This window comes from Glycine soja, chromosome 6 (genome assembly GCF_004193775.1).
Source record: "Glycine soja cultivar W05 chromosome 6, ASM419377v2, whole genome shotgun sequence".
NCBI classification, from domain to species: Eukaryota; Viridiplantae; Streptophyta; class Magnoliopsida; order Fabales; family Fabaceae; genus Glycine; species Glycine soja.
The window spans coordinates 48,270,308-48,289,480 of NC_041007.1; the positions used below are offsets into that span (position 1 = coordinate 48,270,308).

The window sequence follows — 19,173 nt, forward strand, 5'->3', positions numbered from 1 at the left end:
TATTAATGAATATTAGTTTTAATCCTCTGAAAATAATTCTATTGTATTCTCCATTTGGTCTTTGAAATTTTTAATTTTTTTTTGTTCTTTATTAACTTCCTTAATATCTTTTATTAAATGCAAGTTACCTCTATGTATTGTAAATTATGTTACTGAGACTTAAACTGTTACGGTCCATGTAACTATGTTTGTTCCATAATCAGACTCCACCAACAAAGAGATAATATATGAATTTAATTATATGTACTGTTTGGAAGTAGTAGAGTTGTAATATGTTTTTTTTCTTCTTTCTAGCAGGACACATTGCATGCTAATGCTGGAAATAAAAATGTTAATTAAACTTTTAACTAAAAAATAAATGAAGTTAAATAAAATACTTAAAAGATGCATTTAAAAAAAATTTAGGGACCAAATACATTAAAATTATTTCTAGGAAAACTAAAACCAATAAGTTAATATTTAGAGGAATAAAATCATATTTAACCTTAATAAATATTTATCTACTACTATATGATGTATTTATAAGAGTTTAGAATGAGTTGATTTTTTTTAACACAAAACTTAAGAGGAGCAATATTACTATCTTAGTATAACATCATAATTTTACTTCGGCTATGGTAAGGTCTAGAGTCTTTACAAGTATATACGAGGAATCCTATCTTCTTCTTTTTTCTTTTTTTTTTAGGTAAAGGAGCCCTATATCTAAGAACATTTATTTCGCTCAACCCCTACAAATTAAGTTTTGGCTTTTGCTTCCAACACTTCCCAAGTTGCCGTTAATTAAAACAGTTTCAATAATGATATTTAAGACATATTTAAATAAACTTCTTTATAAAATTTTTTTAAAAGAAGAACATAAAAAAATGAAATAAACTTTTTCATAAGTTAAAATTAACTTATGTATAAATTAAAAAAAATCTTTTTAGAGAAACTAACATAAAAATTATTATGCCAATTAGCTTATAATATGTTAATTTTATTTTATGGAAAAGCTCATTTCATTTTTTTTCCTTATTTTTTTTCCTAGAAGTATATAAAAATTTTATCCAAACATATCCTTAGCCCTAAAAAAATTTCCTAAAACTGATAAGTGATTGTAATTGTAAAGGGGGAACATGAATACCAACTCATCAATACTTTCTTTTGTGAAAATACATACAGTTTTGTATTTTCTATTTGTTTTGATTAGGATTCATAATTATCTTTTTTGTCATTTTAATGTTGTAGTCAATCATCCTTATCTGATTCCCATAAATTGTCTTATTTACTCATTGGATTTTTTTAATGCATTTACTCATTGGATTCTAATAATTTAGTCATCATGATTTCATTTGATCTCAATAGTTTATCAAGTTGGTCTGTTCTGCTTTGTTCATTTTTTTCGAATTACCAATTTGATGCTTCAAATTTCCAGTTTTGCTGAATCTAACAGCTCATTGTTTTTTTTAAGTGCCTCTTTAAGGGGAAAAAAGATCTCAGAAACTAAGAATTATGTAATTAATTGTATTATTCTTAACTTTGAAAATCAACACATAAGAAAAATGTAGTTCTAATTAAATAAAATCTGAAACAATTTTCTTTATCTACCAGCATAGCATGTGGGTTTGCTTCCAGTTGAAAACAATTTTTGTTCACCACTTGTCTTCAAGGTATTCATTTAAATTCCTCAACCGTTGAGTAATTCAAAAGTTGTTGTAGAAAACCTCAGCTGAATTCCACTAATGAAATTTTTATTGATCTATTATATGCAGTAGAGTAATGTAAATTCAATCAAAGAGCAGCAACATATTAAGGTAACTACTAGATTTTCCATTGGCACTATCATATTCTCCAACATTACAGTAAATGCCTCTAACAAGAACAACATTATTGCGACAGTAATACTTTTTTTGTTGAGGCAGACAAGGAACATTAGTAGTACATTCATACACAGTAATGCTTATTTTGCCATAGTAACATTTACACACCTTTCATTACATGTGTTGTTTTGTATGAAGTTTTAACAGTAAAGTAGAAGACAAAAAACACATACTCATATCTTACTCCTCATTCTCACCAACCTTGTCAATGTCTCTTGAGCTGCCAAGGTCTGTGCATGGTTGTGGCCAAGCATCACAGTTCTGATACTGATGCATGTTCTGCACAGTTCCTTGGCACTGTCTAGATGGCCCCCTCTTGCTAGCAACTTCGCTCTTGTCTCCAGCAGTGTTGCCTTCAACAAGGTCACATCCTGCCACACATATTCATCCACTTTTTGGCCTCTTTGCAGCCTCCTTTTCCAACAGATTGAATTATGTGAGGACCAATCTTGGATTTGAGAGACAAAGGACTTCTCAACTTCCTCCAGTGCATTGGTGCACACCCTTAGGAGCTCCAAGGATGAATTGCATCTTGAGAAAGTGGTGAAGGCTTGAATTGCTAAGGGGAGAGCTGTTCTCTTGATGTACAAAACCATGTCAATTGCCTTCAGCTGCACAAGTGGAGGCTCAGATTTGAACCCAAACACAAGGAAAGCTGAGGTCCATAAGTGATCTGAGTTCACATGGCTGCCCATTTTTCTCACTCCTTGAATTGCGGCTTTGGCATACTGCAAACTGCCTTTTCTTTTGGCGAATGCTTGCGTTATGGGGTGGAAATTAAGCCAGCATCCATCATGTTGATTAGCCCATCTGGCCAGTCCCATTTTCACAAGAAGCATTGCTGAATCTTCTTCGTTTTTCCACGACCGCGATGATAAACAACTAGGTGTTAGGCTCAGAGATTTGGTCCACTTCTTGAGACGGTTTTCAACCATAGGAATACTCTTTGCTGCATTGGCTAATAAACTGGCTGAAATGGGAGCAGGGGAAAACCAGCCACTCACAAGCAGCATTCTTATGGCCAAGATGTTCCCTTTACCTTTTGTTTTTTCCAAAGTCTCCAAACAAAAGAGGAGGGTCTTCATGAGAAAAGGGTTGCTCTTGCACCATTGCCCTTCTGCAATGCTCATATAGCAAGAGTTTGAATCTTCAATGAGTGACACCTGGTTTATGGCCTCAAAGAGAGAAGAAGGGCCTATTGCAAGTTCAGACAGTAATGAACCAATCATCCACAAGCCAAAGCTCAACCTTCCAAGTTTCTCATTGAATTTTTCAAGGATGTCTATCTCATCTGCTGGATAATCTTTCATTTTTCTTCCTATCATCAGAATCATTGCATCAGATAATGGCAAAGGAAGAAGCTGAATAGTATCATAGCTCATTACTTTGGACAACCTAGTAGTAACAATCACATGTGTCCCTCCTGTGTTTCTTGGTATCAAGTCATATAGATCTTTCCCTTCCCACCATTCCACTTCTGTCTCAAGATTATCAATTATCAGCAAGTAAGGAGTCTCACCAAACAGTTCCCTCTTGACTCTCTTGAATGCTTCAAATTCTTGCTCCTCAAAGCTACGAATCCGACCTCTTTCAATCTCAGAATCAGCACCAACATCCAATCCCAAATTGAGAGACAAATTCAATAAGTTCTGCCTAAGATACCTGGCTTCACCACCAACCCACAAGACCATTTTGTACTTCTGGTGATATCTATGAGCAAATTCTAGTGCCAGCTCAGACTTTCCAATCCCAGAAACTCCATTAATGCAAATCACACTGCTACACAAGCTCTTGCAGTTTCCACTCTTTGCCTTCTTATTCTTCAACCTCTTCACAGAATTGTTTCCTATGGTTGGTTCAACCCAAGCCTCTAAAGTTGGCTCTTTGCACCTCCCCATCTCTAGACTAATATACCTTCCACACCTACCTATTACTGGCTCACTTTCCTCATCTGCAAGGCCTTCAGATTGTCCACTTCCACTAGCTTCTCCTTTGGTGAATGCCCTACAATGATCTTGGACTTGTTCCATGCAATTCCCTCGACCGAAAAAAAGGCCTTCAATCTCCATGATCTCCTTCTCTCTTCCTACAAAATATGTGTTCCTTGGGAAAGGTAAACTCTCAAATCCTTGCATATTATCCTTCTGCTCAGTATTCTTCCTACCAAGTCTTGCTCTTAAGATGCCAGCAGCTTTCGCTATGCAGCTTCGCCAGTTACCATCATTGGCCTCTAGATTCAACTCATTGCACTTCATTAGTCCATCAATTGCCTCTTTACATTCTTTGTCAATAGAGTTGCAGTTAAGAAGAGACATAATCTCAGAAGTTCCTGTATCAAACAAGAGAGGGATCAAGTTCTTTTTTTGAGCAAAGAATCTCACCTCCTCCATGGTATAATGGTTGAGGAAGCTGGAACTTGTAACAACCACCACTCCAAATGCCACCGAGCAAATGACTCTATCAGCAATCTCATGGCTCTGACTGTCTGAGTACTTTCCTCTATCAGCAAGCATGCAATCAATCCCTTGAAGCTCAAGCTCAGACTTAAGCCACTTGCAGAAGCGCACCAAGTTGGGGTTCTGGCCATGGAATCCAATGTAAACATCACAGCTTCTTAGTTTAGCATTGGAAGCAGGTGAGATAGCACCTTTTGCAAAAGAAATTCTGGGGACTTGAAATGAGAATGAGATGCGTTCAGGAGCTGCTTCAGGAACACATGTCACATATTTGAGCCTTGTGTCAGCAGTGTCATCAGAGAACTCATATTGATCAGAAGGGGGGGTATAGGAACTGCTAGGCACATCTTCTGGGGTGGAAGTGGTTGTTGTTGTTGTTGTTGTTGTTGGTAGTGATGGTTGGTTTTCCAAAGGAGAAGAACCATTAGGTGGGTCTGGGATTATGGCCCTTGGAGATATATATGGAGACTGCAATGCTGAAACAAATGCTGAAGAAGGTGGGGACACAAGAGGAGAGCCATAAGGAGATGATTCTGTGGTATTGTTTATGTTTGGTGAAGGTAAGTTTGAGTTGTCTAAACTCCCCTCACCTTGTTTGTTGCTGCTTGCAATCTTAATTTTAAGTGTGCTAGAGATTGCAGTGTGTGTTGCATTGGTGCCTCGGTGGTTGTTGTCCTCTCTTTCACTGTCCATGAATAAGAAACTCTTCAAAGATGGCTAACAAGTGCAGTGCTAGTGGCCTTTAGGATAGGATGATAGATCTCACTATAGATGTACACACATAGTATATTGCTCTACACTCTACAATATTTCTTTCTTAATAATTAGTAATGGCTCCTCTATTGTTTATGTGGGACATAGGTAGGTCTTAAAAAAAAAACCATTATTTGTTGCTAGGATACAGGAGACCTGAATAATGTATCTGTGTGGCTCTGACTATGACCCTACAGCATTTGCTTGGTCCTGGAAACATAAATGCAATCCAATGGTAAAAGGCTAAGACACAAGAGCTCTGCATGTGGTGCACAGATTCATCACTTGGCTTTTAGTATCTGAAGCTGTGTGCTGTACTTCAAAACTGATTGATGTGGTGTGTGAGTTGTGAAGCATCAAAACTGTGTGCTTGATGAATGTGAAAACTTGGAGATGAGTTTCAGCTTCCAGTTTTGGCCATGCTACTATACTGTAGTTGAAAAGGAAACAGCAAAGAAAAAATGTTAGTCTTAGAAATCAGAAGTGACTCTCACATCACTAAGCCAACCTTATTTGGTGATAGTGATGCTAACTTCTGTTCTGAAAGTCTGAAACCTTTGAAGTTACCTTATTTTTCCACTATTTTTGGCTGAAAAAACAAAAATGTAAAGGCCATTTTCTTCTCTATGTCTGCTTCAACTTCAACTCCAGGGTTAACCTTTGAAATGGAGGGAAAAGAAATGACCCTTGTCTAAGTCCAGTGGTACCTTTTCTCTCTCCATCATGTAGTTCTGCAGGGTATCTAACGTGGGGTTGATTCTCCCAAGTTTGAATTGAAAATATAGTATTGATTTCTCTGCCAAAACAAATGGACAAGTAATAATTAAATAAGCACTTAAAAACAAGTTTGGTGCCACTACCAAAACAAAGAAAAAGAAAAGCAAGTATGGTGTAGTATTTCAATACTAAATAGTTTAATACACCGTAGTGCAATTTTCGTTTTGTCTTATTTGTTTGGCCCTGTATGCTCTCAGGCTCTCACCTGCTGTAAATGAAAATTCTTGCAGTTAAAGTTGTCAATAGCACAAAGACCAAAGATTGATCAGAGTTTTACCCCAAGACAGATTTATTTATCATAATTGAGTGAGAACTTGGTATGATTTTACTTCACTGCCTTTTCCCATATGAATGTCATTAGATAGTTATTAATCATACTTTAAGAAGTTTGGTATTCTGAGAATGGATCTAGATTTATTACAGTAATAATTTCAATGAGGCTATTTGTTAGTAAGAAAAAATTGACACAAAAATAAGAATTAATGGTTTCACCAGTCAAGTAACTAATAATTATTTGATTGGAGTGGAAGTTGAATAAGTGAATAACCCATGGTCTTATTTGTGTGATTTCGTGTAACAAATTGTTGTACAATTCAGGAATATTTTTCAATTATTTTATGTGTTTATGTAGTCAGTTAACTGTTATATGAAAATTAAAAAAACTCAGATTTATTTTGACATTTGAGCTATGTATCCCTTATTCAATGATTTCGATTTGATAATCACGTGAATGCATGAATTTAGTTGCCGCCAAATCAATTTCAACAATATACCAATGCTTCACAAGTTATCAAAATACTAACAGTAGGAAAAAATTAATAAGGAAAAATGTCACTTTATTATGTACTTCACAGTTATTTAGGCCTTAAAAGTATGAAAATATCTTTTAAGTTCCTAAAAATATAATTTATCTATCATTTTAGTTATGCTATTAAAAACTCTCATTAAAATAAATATTTGTGCCTATGAGACATTCTATTTGTTTACATGATAATTGATGATGCTGCATATGTGAATGACATATAATAATATGAGACAACCGTGATATTTGGTTATGTTGTGTAATACTTGAATAATAGATGATTATCTTGTTATTATCATTTTGGTCTTTGATCTAACTATTATGTGGGTATCATCAATTGTTACCTATGTATCAAATTATCATGTGTGCACTCTCAATTTCCATATAGACAAACAATGTGTCATGTTGGTAAAAATATTAATTTTAACAAAAATGGTAATATTTTCGTACTTTCAGTTTCAGGAGATTACAATTTCGGATACCAAAATGGTAGTTTACCTAAAAACAATTTCATTATCTCCCACAAAAAAATGGATTTGATCAAAACTTACACTACTAATAAGTTTTTTCTTTTGAAGTGACAGAAAATTATTATGATGGTACTTCATATAATAATACTAGTTGGGAAGGGTATCTATCTGCGTAATCATCTGACACCAATTTAAACAATTGGTATTGGAAATTGGACCAACGACTGGTCAACCTGAAGCACACAGTAATAAAAATTAAAAAAATCAACCAGTTAGTATCCGTACATTCGCACGTATTATTCCCATTGTGACACATTTTTTTTTTCGGATAACAGTTGTGACACATATTCAAAATATATCTGTTTATAAAATTTAATATTTTCATTAAAATAAATATAATTAACTTATAAAGCTCTTGAAAATAAAAAAAAATTGAAAGAATATTTAAGGAAAAAATATTTTAATTATAACCGCACATGAACCTTTTAATATGTTAAATGAGTAAAAAAAGTAAAAATATCTTAAAGAAAATTTAATAAAAAAATAAATTTTACTTTTAAAATAATATAGTATAATAATTATGTATATTTAGTTAATATCAAGTTAATATGAAAAGTAGATGTTATGAAAACTAGATGTTATATTTAGTTAATATCAAGTTAATATGAGTAAATTTTACTTTTAAATATGAATTTGAGCTCACTTTTAAAAAATTGATTTAATTTAGATTTGATGTTATATTTAAATTACACTTAAATATACCGCATTTTTATATTATGTTTAGTTTAAATGACTTTTATCTAAAAATAAAATTAAACGTACCAGAAACATCTTTAACCTATATTATTAATAACTCAGTAAATACAGAGTAAATGTTTCATTAATAAATTTCATAATAAATTAAATATATAAAAAATTAAACAATTAATACATTTAAAACTGGATTCATATTTTTATAATTAAAAAATCACATCTATTTATTTCTTATATAAAGATCAAGTATTAAAAAATCTAATTCAATTGATGCTAGAAAGTGTACCAATATTATAAATCTATATAACTTCAGCATGAACACGTATCCTCTCCCCTGTTAGAGAGGTCTAGGAGAAGGATAGACATCAACTTTTTTCTTTTTGAGAAGTAAGAATTTTTTCTTGACTGCATAGACATCAACTTTTTAAATGATAAAAAAGTTCCACACACAAAAAATCAATATGTATATTTATATTTTATTATTCTGTAAATAAAATTATAATTTATTAAATATATTTTTAAAATAATAAAAATATAATTATATATTTTCGGATAAGTTATTTTTTTATTATGTTATAAATATGAAATATTTATCACTTCTATTAATGATTAATTGTTATAGAAGAATCTGATTAACCTCCAGTAAATCTCTTTTTTCAATGATAATACTGATGATAAAAATTACAGAAACACTTTAATGGCAACACAATATAACCAAAAATAAAATTAACTGATCTTTTTAAGATTATTTTTTAAATATTTTTAATTATTAAAAATCTAATATTAATTTCATTTACTAATTTTAATTTATTCTTAGTAAGGTCAATTCAATTAACGTTTTTTCTAAAAATAATAATGTTACTCTACTGGCAGATTACAACATAATTGTTTATGTTGCACACAACGATTATTTTCTTAAATGCCCCCGTCGTTGATTATGGTGCCTCCCATTATCGATTATGGAGGTTGTCCCTTCCTGATTTGTTATATACTAATAATTAACAATAATAAAAATAAATAATAATAAAAATATATAATAATAATGATATTTATTTATTTCTTTAAACTAAATAATCTCAAAAATTTAATTTATATTATATTACTTTACTATTTTTCTACAATCAAATGATTTTTATTTCCATCCTATTTGTTATTTTTTTTTCTTTTTATTTTCTCACCTATTTGTTTCTTCTTCCTCTTTCCCGAACCAAAGATAAACAAAAATATATGATTACAATCTTGTGTCAAAAACAATCTTATTGAAACAAATAATATAACATTACTGTGAGAAAAATAATAATAACTCGTCTTAGTATTCAACAAAACTAATCCTACCATCTCAGAACCACTAATTAATCTAAAACAATCCTACGTCATTTTACATCACATTCTCAACAGTACGTTTTGGTTTCACGTGTTTGAAAAATTCACTTTGAATTTAAAATTGATTTGACAGAATTTTTCACACATTTAATTTTTTTTGGAGTAATTTTCACTAATTTTTACGTTAAATACAAAATAATATTAAGCATTTCTCGCGCTGGCATTTAATAACAGACAAAACAATAGTATTGTCTTTTTGCTGACATATGGCTTGGGTACAATGTATATATATATATATATATATATATGTATATATATATATATATATATATATATATATATACACGTGTGTGTGAGAATAAATGAATGAACCATTTCCATTTCTTACACCGTCAACACATCGCAATTCTGTAAGTCTCAATTTCCTCTCTCAATTTTCCACAAAAGCCCATATTATGTCTCATGTTTAAATCATTAAGCAAATTGAATTTTACACAACCAATTGCATGTGGATATCATATGAAAAACCTCAACTTTAGTTAATGGGTTTCGTTTAAATGGTTCATTTTTGGGGAGTGCTTTGCTGGAGCATGATAATTGTGCTCTTGCATATTGAATTGAATTGAATTATCTTGTGGCTGATTTATTTATGAATTTATTGTCTATTTTGTGTTGCTGTATGATTCAACTGTCTGAGGAGAAAATTGGGAAACGGTTATATTTGTGAAAATCTTTATCTAATTAACTGTTGTAGGAGTAAGGTTAAGGTACTTGTAGTTGTTGTGACTTGTATCTGCTTGCAAGATGTTTGATAAATGGATTGGCCCCTTTTTTGTAAGAAAAAGAAAAAAAAGGAGGGAATGGTTATTGTTGTCATTTGTCAATTATCAGCAAGTAAGGAGTCTCAACAAACAGTTCCCTCTTGACTCTCTTGAATACTTCTAATTCTTGCTCTTCAAAGCTACAAATCCGACCGCTTTCAATCTCAGAATCAGCACCAACATCCAATCCCAAATTGAGAGACAAGTTCAATAAGTTGACCTCCTCACTCTCACCATACTTTCTATAATTTCTAGAGATGTGATACCAGTTTGATTAGCTTTTGTAAATGGATTATTGGGTTTATGTGTTTTGTAATATTGTAGGAATATGCTTGTGGTTGTACCAATAATTTTAAATTGAGAGTAAGGAGCTCCTATCATATTCTGCTCTGCTGTGATCTTTCTATGGTGACTTTCAATTGAGGGTAATGCGATTCATGGAATATTATTTAACTTTTTTAATCCAACAACTGATTGCAAGGGTTGATCATCGTTTCATTCTGTCACTCGTATAATATATACTTTATGTTGTTTAGGCGGTTGTGTATATGCTAATTGCATCTACATTTGAAATGTTCACTTTGGTTTCTTCTTCCTTATCACTTTGCTTCTTCATCCCTGTTTATGTTACTGTTCTGTGGTCCTACTCTTAACTAGTAAAATAAGCAGTGAGGATGTGTCAAGTAAAAACTGATCCAAACCAAACCACAAAAGATTGGTTTGGTTTGGTTCAGATTAAATATTACATTCAAACTGAACCAAACCGAATAACATAATTTTTATGTTTGGTTTGGATGACTTTTTAGCCAAAAACTGAATCAAATTGCACCGGGAACACACCTATCAGCAGCAGATTTCACTATGCAGTACTAGTTACCATCATTCCATCATTAGCCTCTAGATTGAACTCATTGTACTACATTAGTCCATCAATTGCCTCTTTACCTATAACCATTTTAGCCCATAACTTTCTATCTTTCCCTATACTTAGAACACTAAATTTAATATTGTTTTACAGACAAGACTCGTTATTGACTAAAATGTTCTTTTTAAATATTTTCTGGTTTTCCCAATTCAAATAAAAATTAGTGGCAGCTTCTGAATCCCCCCTTCCCCTTCTCAAACTATTGTGACACTTACTAATGACTTTTACTTCCAGAAGCATGTTCTCATGTTCACTGTATATATATATATATATATATACATACAGAGAGAGAGAGAGATTTTGTCAGTTAGATGATTGGGATCTTTTCATTTTAATAATTTTAGCAGCCAGAGATGGTTTTTTGACAGAATTGTTTCCACTTATTGGTTTTACAGTGGATAAAATAAACTGTAAACACTGGTTTATGTTGTCATATTGAATTTTCTGCAGTTTTCTTGTGTGTACTAGTTTGTCTCTAACTACTTATTGTATGCAGGAAAGGGAATGGAAGGAGATATTAAGCTTTTGGATGGAGATGACACTCACAAAAAGAAAGAAAGTTCTCTGGTGAAGATAAAAGTATTGTTTTTCGCCAGAGCCCGTGATCTCACTGGCCTGAGTGAGTTGCCACTGGAGGTGTCATCTGGAAGTACTACTCATGATTGTTTGAAAAAGCTTTTTGTCAAGTTTCCAAGTTTGGAAGAAATAAGAGGCTGCATGGTTTTGGCTCTGAATGAGGAGTATACAACTGAGTCAACCATTGTTAAAGACACTGATGAGTTGGCCATAATTCCTCCAATAAGTGGTGGCTGAATCACTTAATATCACTGCATGGTACTTCTACTTTTGTAATCTAATACTGATTGATAAGTTAATATCTCATGTAGGGTAAATTTTATTGGTGGTGTGCAGTTCTCACTCAAGAGGTTAACCTTTCTCATCATACAATTAGGAGATTTCTACTAAGTTTTTGGGCAACGGTTCAATCATGAAGTTAATTAAAAAATAATTTTAACAAAAAGGTTCAACCTTCGAGAACTCAAAACTCTGTAAAATTACCCTACCAGTAGATTGATTGTGATTTGTGAACTTCAATAAATGATTGTAATGCTAGATTTATTGTAAATGAACACCAGAAATTTTCTTGTTCTAGGGAAAATGAAGAATTTTCATTTGTCACTTCCTGTGGCACTTTATTTTAGCATTAAGGACAGTTTTCATGTCTTGAAATGGACAAAATATAATTTTACTAGTGATGGATGTTATTTTTACAAGGGAAGGTGTTGCATTAGGATTAGAGGTTGGTAAAGGAAGATAGACATAATTTCCAGATTGCCCCCACCCACAACAGAAATTTGAATTATATGTCTTCTAGGGCATGCTAGGTTCTAGAGATTTATCGATGTTTTTTGTATGATTGCTAAGATTTTATGTAATCTATTAAGGCCTCATTAAATAACATGATTTGTGTTATTGAATAGTATGAATTTTTCAATAAAAAAAATGATGAAAACTGTCCACAATAACACAGCACCATGTTTTCTATCAAATCTTACGGTACTATTGTTTTCAATTAACTATTAAACAGTAATATAACAACGCGTTGCATCTTAGCATTTCGTACAATAACTACTTATTGTAGGCAAGTAAGGGATGTGATGTAAGGAATTATTAAGATATGAAATGTGATGTGATGAAAAATGTAGGAAAAGTTGGAGGAAAAAATTGTGATGAAAATGAGTAGCAAGAGTGTGTGGGATGAATATCATTATTCTTAATCCAAAGAATAAATGTTACATTCATTTCATTTGGAATGAATTAGGGTCTAATGGTGGATGGGAGATAAGAATAAATGTTATATTCATTTCATTTTGGAATGAATTAGGGTCAATGGTGGATGAAAGATAGGGATAGAGAGAAATAAAAATAATAAAGAAAAAAAATTATAGATATAATATGTTATGTGGTAAAAGAGATAGGGAACATTAAAGAGAGTAAAAATGAGATAAAAATTATTGTATCCAGAGAGTGAATATGATGAATATCATTATTCTAAGAAAAACACTTGAAAAAAAAATGTTGATTATTGTAATCCATCTCTTTTTTCTTATGACATGGTATTATTTGTTAACATTTTGTATCTATCAATCTTCCTTCCAAATAAAAGGAATTATTTATTTGGATAACTTGTTGGAGATAAAAGAAACACATATTATCATTATTAGTATATAACTTTATCCTTAGTGTCAACATAGAAATTTTCAGTGTTAGAAGCATCATTTGGAATTTAGTTGAATTCCGATTTTTTGAAAGCTAATGTTATTTGAAGCTTAGAGTTGATCTAAGTTACATGCTTGAGTAACAAGGATTTCAAGAAAAAAGCTAGTTAGAGTTCAAATTTAAAGTCAGATGGCCACGACTGGTGAAGAAAAAATGTCAAAAAAATGAAGATGTACCGTATAGAGATTCTACTCAAAAAGACAAAGTGAGAAAAATGGTTAGTTTAATATATATTTTATGTACTACCATTTAATTAATTATAAATTATCATATGATTAATTTGTTTACTCTATAATATATTAAAATTTATTTCTGGATGATTTGATAGTTTAAAATTATAATTTTACTCTGTTCAAAAAATTTACATTTTTTGTAAAGAGAGTAAAAAAATAGATTAAAAGTGCATATTAATTAAAACCAATATTTATTATTTTTCAGTATATTTATTTTTTAAAATTATGTACCACTCACGAACCTGTGATCCAGGTACACTGCTCCCATGATATGATGCGACAGTGGGCCAACATCTCCATGGGGCCCACGCTACCCATTGTCGCTGTTTCAACTTTTCATCAAATTAACTAGTATTAACTAATTAATTAAAAAATACTAATGATTTTTTTTATTGTTTACAGACATATTTTATAGAGATATGTTATGTTATGAGAAAGAAGTTAAAGCGTAATTTATTGTCTGTAAAAGTTAAATTTTTTTCGGGAAATTCACTTCTACTAATTATAGGAAATTTAATCAATATATTTAATACTGGGTATAATTTATTTGAAAAGATAATAAATAATATATGTAGAAACGGTATAAAGTATAGACTGTCTGTAAAAAAAAAAACAGTATAAACTGTTTTCTCACTATAATTTAAACATAAATTAATCTGTATTTTAAGTTTATGGACTTTAATAATTATTTCCTTAAAAACCATTACTATCATGTTTTATTTATTGATAATATAAATCTTATACTGACAGTGCTGGTTTATATTTTCAAAATGAATTTAAAAAATAATTAACTAAGATAATTTAACTTATATAATAATTTTTTTTAATTAATAAATAATATCGAAATATTATTAAGAGGTAAAGAATATACGGATGAGAGACAATGGACGAAAATAATAAATAAATGAATGTAATGATTTGTATATATAAATAAATAATTGTTAGTATTTGCATCTCCTTCGGTTGATCCCTTCTCCGCCTGTAAAACTGCAAATCCCATCAAAATCCCAATCTTTAGGGTTTCCGTGTCCAATCCAAAGACTTCGTTTATGAAGGTAATTTACTCAAAATCATAGATCCTCTCTTCTTTCTCTTTCTGTCTCTCTCATTCAATTTTTCGATTGCTTATATATTTATTTATTTATTCATCCGTTTCTATCCCAAAAATAATTTATTTAATTTTTTTGGAGTCTTGATTTTGAAGTTCGTGAAATCTCATTTGTGTTGTTGCTTCAACCGCAATTAATTGTAAGTTGGTTTTTATCTCTGTGTCCAGATTTAGCGAAAAGGGTTGAAATTGATCATGGATTTGGGAAGCGAATCCGTGGAAGAGAATGAAGTGAATCATGATGGGAATGGAAACGGTGGTTCTTATGATGATGACGAGATAATTGGGTTTGGTTTGGAGGGAAATTCGGATGTCAATGGTTCGGATCAAAAGGGAACGGTTGGTGAAGTTGAAGTGGGTAGTAGTGGGGAAGGTGTGAATTCCAAAGGGACACCAACAAAGGGGTTTGGGTTGAAGAAATGGAAGAGAATTAGGAGGAATGTTGTTAAGGATCCGAGTTCGAGCGTTGATTCCGGTAAAGTCTTGAAGAGGGGGTTGTCTGGCAATGCCAATTTGAGTGAAAGCCAGTCTTTTCTGCGCGATGTTAAGGAGAAGAGCGATGGATCTTCGAATATGTTTGGGAATGTAGTGTTTTCAGATGGCAATGTGATCCACGGTTCGAGTTTGGATTCTAGATATGCACTTGGATCTGGTTTTGTTGTTGGGACTGATTCTGAGAATAGCGAGGATCGGAGTAGCAAGTCTTCTACAGCGGCTAGCGAGCCCAAGTTGAGGCAAGCGAAAAGCCGTAGTAAGAATGTGAATTCAAAGCATTTAGCAAACTCAGCTCAACGAGTTCAACAGGGAAAGGGACGGACTGAAGGCAGTAACAAACCAGGAGGAGGTGGAACAGTCAAAATTGAGAAGGAAAATTCTTTTTCTAGTTTGGAATCTGATTCAAGAAGCTCCAACTTCAAGCAAGGTGTTTTTTTGGTTACTAGTAATGGAAAACATAGTGGTAAGCCAAATGTTTACGATGGAGTTAATAGTGGTGAAGCACACACTAGTGAGCATTTCACTGAGGGAGTTGAAGGTGGTTATGGCAACGAAAATGTTGTTGAGGATGAAGATCTTTTACAAGAGAATTTGGGTACAAATTTGTCTTGGGATGTTGCAGAAGAAAAAAGTGTGAACAACCCATCTTCAGCCATTGAAGATCCCTTAATTGAATCAGTTAGTTGCCTTCAGGCTGTCCAGGAGGCACTTCAAGAAGGTTTGTCCTTTCTATTTTTCCGGAACGTTTGATTTTTGTGTGTATCCTTCTCTGTGCACCTTGTTTGCAACTGATATTGTTATGTTTCTTGGTTTTATAATCCTTGGGAAAATGTATGTTAATATATTACCTTATTAGCAGTTTCTTGACCATTGGATTCTGTTGTGTGATTCAATTCAACTGTCAATAAAGCTGCCGGCATGGCAGATATCAATGCATGAACTGACCTAATATATTTTGGTCTGATTGGAACCCCATAACTGTTTAAACCTTATGATTTTTTGTTTTTCTAAACTCAACCAAAGGAAACCATTGATTTGGTTCTGTTTAATCAGTTTGTTTGGTGCCTTGAGCACCCCTGAATCTAGAACATTGGAGGGTCTTATTGAATTAAGGAGTTTGTTTCTTGATGGAAAACAAAAATATCTTTCAAATTTTAGTAGCAGTTGCAAGTTTTTGGCATAATGTTGGACATTCTGATAAATATTTCACTAATATTAAATGTGTTACCTAATTTAGCTTAGCCAATGGGTCTGAATATGTTGTGAACTAAATCTCTGAATGATCAATATTCTGTTTCCTTATATTTCTTGTTCTTTTGAACCCCTTTTAAATTTTTTTTGATTATTTTATTATATAACCTTAAAACTCTGATGGTCTACAGGTCTAGTCTAGCCTCCTTTGTAAGCCTTTTCAAAATCAAATAATCCTATAATTTTAAATTTAAAAACTGTTGTCCTCTTATTGCATATGTAGCACTTTGCTGGTTGATAAATAGGTGGAAAATATAAAATGAGCCTGTGGAAAACTTATGTTAAATGTTATAAGTTTTTAAGATATATCATAGATGTAATTTTTGCATTTTGGATTTTGCTTATAAGTTGTCTTGTAGAGGATAGGTTGTATACTTGTATTAAATCAAGTGGTTCAGCAGGCTAAATTTTTTTATTGCTAATATCATGGATTGCCTTGACTAAATGTCAGTATGCCCATTTGACCTTTCCCCTGGTGGGTGGACTGTCTTTTGGTTAATTATCTTCATTTTGAGCCTATCATAGTTAATGTATTTGGTGTGTTTCTTTAATGGAATTCCGAATCTTATTTTCTCTTTGTGAAGATTATTGAATGATTCGTTGGTTAGATTTCATCTATATTGAGAAATGCAAGAACTTATAGATAGCTAAATGAATGGAACCTGAAATTAGAAAATATAATCTAACTATGAACTTGTCGGGTGACTTTTTTTTTATATTTTGTATTAATTTGATTGTGCAAGCTTGCCTGCATATTGTAATGTTATTGTAATATTATTTTCTTCCATATGAACCCAAAACTTGACTTCTGCTTCACTGTTTACTTGTATTTTCTATTAAAGCTTTGTTCTTTGTTTTAGTAGGACCACCATACATATTTTATTCTCTGTTTTCATTCCAAAAGTATCCTGTTTATCTTGTTACTGTAATATTGTTTGTTGGTTATCTATTCAGGATCTGCCTCCTTTAAAGTGTCCAACTCACTTTAGAGGGTAAAGTAATCTCAGTCATTGATGAGAAAATCAACCATCAATATTATATGTGCATGTATTACAAATCATTAACATGTTGGAATATCAACAGTTGATTTTTTCATTAATGACAGAAATTACTTGTACCTTTACCCTTAAGTAAAAACCATTTATTAAGAGATTATATAAATCCTAGACCCGCCAATTTTTGTTGCTCCTATTAGTTGGCTAATATATGACCTGAGCCAGAAACTGAAAACAATGATGGGAGATAGGTTATTGGCTTTTTAAGCTACTTTTTACAATTCTACTTCCCTATCCTACCTTGATTATTATTTACTGGAACAACTTATGCTATTTTATACTTAATTATTAATGTTTTCAATTTTAAATTTATGGTTTTCTGGAATGATTAATGACAGTCTATATTCTAAGCTTTTATTTAATCAATTTAGTGTTTGTTTGTTGATGATAAAATTGTTTATTTGCATACTACTGAGAAACAACTTTTTCCATTTATTTTTTATTGGTATGCTGAAGTTCCTTCTTTTCCGTAAAGTGGTCTTTAACGGAAGAATCAAATATGGCATGTGGCATTGCTAATGACCAACTACATGTACTCTTGCAGAACTCCAGAAATTCAGGGAGATTGGGATTGAAGCCGTTTCACTAGATGATGACTCAGCCAAGTGTAGCAGTGCGTCTGCTGGTACTACTATTGATCTTGGACTTAATAAATCAAGCCAATCTGGTCAGTCTGGTGCAGAAGAAATTAAACAAACTGCTTCAAGTTCCTCAGATCCTCAGGTATTGAGCCTGACACAAAATATAAATATTTTGGAAAGCAAGTTGGAAGATTTACAGGGTGTGCTTGCTCTGAGGGACTCCAGGATTGCTGAACTTGAAACATCCTCGAGTAGTGTTAAGATTTCTAGGGAAGAGTCTGCTAGAACCGTAGATTCGTCGGATGAAAAATGTAAAGTGGTTGAGTCGGAGCTTGAGGACCTTTTTAGGCTAAGGATTGAAGCTGAGGTTGAATGCCTAGCCATCTCAAAGGTAATGCAGAACTTGAAGGATGGGGCAGTTTTCCATCAGACATTATTGGAAGAACAAGAGAAACTGTCCAAAAGTCAAGTGCAGGTTCTCAACAAGCTTGTAGATGCAGAGAATAAGGCTTCAGTGCTGAAGAACAAAGCAGAAGAGTTGGAAAAATATTGTGGTGATAGTGTAGTAGTTGAGGAGTCTTTTGTGCTGCAGAGAAGAGTATGTAAGATGTCATTTTATCTTTTCATACAGTTTATGTTTTTAGTTTTGATCTTTTGGCTTTACATGTCACAGTTATCGCAAAATTCTGGGATGGTTGTACCCACGTAGGTCTGCAAAATTAGGTTCATTTTGTGCAATCTTAGAAGTTTAAGTTTTTTTTTTTTTTCTGATCTTTGAATGTAAAATTTCGTTGTTATATAAAACTGACCCTTCTTTCTCTGGGTAGGGGGAGAGCATGTATCCGCTCTCGTTGTTTTAATATCATTTTGTGCACAACCCCTTGTAATTTGGGCTTGGCAAGACAATTGTTATTGTTAGTTTTTTTCTTGAGTTTAATTTTAATAACCTGCCAAGATATAGATTTGTATATTGTGAACAAATTAGAAATCATCTTAAATATAATTTTTTAAAATAATTATTATAGAAATCAATCTCATCATATGTGGTAATTTGATTATATATATATATATATATATATATATATATATAAAATCCATTTTAACTTTTTGTTGTTGCTGTTATAGCTTCCCTGATACTTGGTACGCTAGATATAACTGAAGTATTTTGGATCACCTGCCTGTTTTATAAGAAACAAGCTTATATTCAAATCATGGTTTGGGACTTTCTCAA

The 19,173-nt window shown here is 32.1% G+C and overlaps 3 protein-coding genes across 5 annotated transcripts; 2 read left to right on the plus strand and 1 right to left on the minus strand.

Annotated features, from left to right (window-relative positions):
• Nucleotides 1-1,788: 1,788 nt before the first annotated feature.
• LOC114417446 lies at nt 1,789-5,806 on the minus strand. The gene is made up of 2 exons (XM_028382658.1): nt 5,636-5,806; nt 1,789-5,498 (listed from the first exon to the last, which is right to left on the minus strand). The coding sequence occupies exon 2, from the start codon at nt 5,006-5,008 to the stop codon at nt 2,033-2,035; it is 2,976 nt and encodes a 991-aa protein (XP_028238459.1). The 5' UTR covers nt 5,009-5,498; nt 5,636-5,806; the 3' UTR covers nt 1,789-2,032.
• A 3,714-nt stretch (nt 5,807-9,520) lies between these two features.
• LOC114417447 (molybdopterin synthase sulfur carrier subunit) lies at nt 9,521-12,147 on the plus strand. Of its 3 annotated transcripts, none has more exons than XM_028382660.1 (3): nt 9,572-9,603; nt 10,339-10,439; nt 11,436-12,147. In XM_028382660.1, the coding sequence occupies exon 3, from the start codon at nt 11,444-11,446 to the stop codon at nt 11,750-11,752; it is 309 nt and encodes a 102-aa protein (XP_028238461.1). In that variant the 5' UTR covers nt 9,572-9,603; nt 10,339-10,439; nt 11,436-11,443; the 3' UTR covers nt 11,753-12,147. The 3 variants fall into 3 exon arrangements, with proteins under 3 accessions (XP_028238460.1, XP_028238461.1, XP_028238462.1); XM_028382661.1 differs by lacking the exon at nt 9,572-9,603 and adding an exon at nt 9,675-10,228; XM_028382659.1 differs by lacking the exon at nt 10,339-10,439 and having other exon boundaries at nt 9,521-9,603.
• A 2,226-nt stretch (nt 12,148-14,373) lies between these two features.
• LOC114417448 (WPP domain-interacting protein 2-like) lies at nt 14,374-18,910 on the plus strand. Its single transcript, XM_028382662.1, has 3 exons — nt 14,374-14,507; nt 14,729-15,773; nt 17,906-18,910. The coding sequence occupies exons 2-3, from the start codon at nt 14,756-14,758 to the stop codon at nt 18,649-18,651; spliced, it is 1,764 nt and encodes a 587-aa protein (XP_028238463.1). The 5' UTR covers nt 14,374-14,507; nt 14,729-14,755; the 3' UTR covers nt 18,652-18,910.
• The last annotated feature ends 263 nt before the right edge of the window (nt 18,911-19,173 follow it).

Bases quoted from the DNA above. Each gene is read 5' to 3' on its own strand.
- LOC114417446 (XM_028382658.1), bottom strand. From the start codon at position 5,008: ATGGACAGTGAAAGAGAGGACAACAACCACCGAGGCACCAATGCAACA.
- LOC114417447 (XM_028382659.1), top strand. From the start codon at position 11,444: ATGGAAGGAGATATTAAGCTTTTGGATGGAGATGACACTCACAAAAAG.
- LOC114417448 (XM_028382662.1), top strand. From the start codon at position 14,756: ATGGATTTGGGAAGCGAATCCGTGGAAGAGAATGAAGTGAATCATGAT. The intron at 15,774-17,905 runs GTTTGTCCTTTC...GTACTCTTGCAG, and splicing joins CCAGGAGGCACTTCAAGAAG to AACTCCAGAAATTCAGGGAG.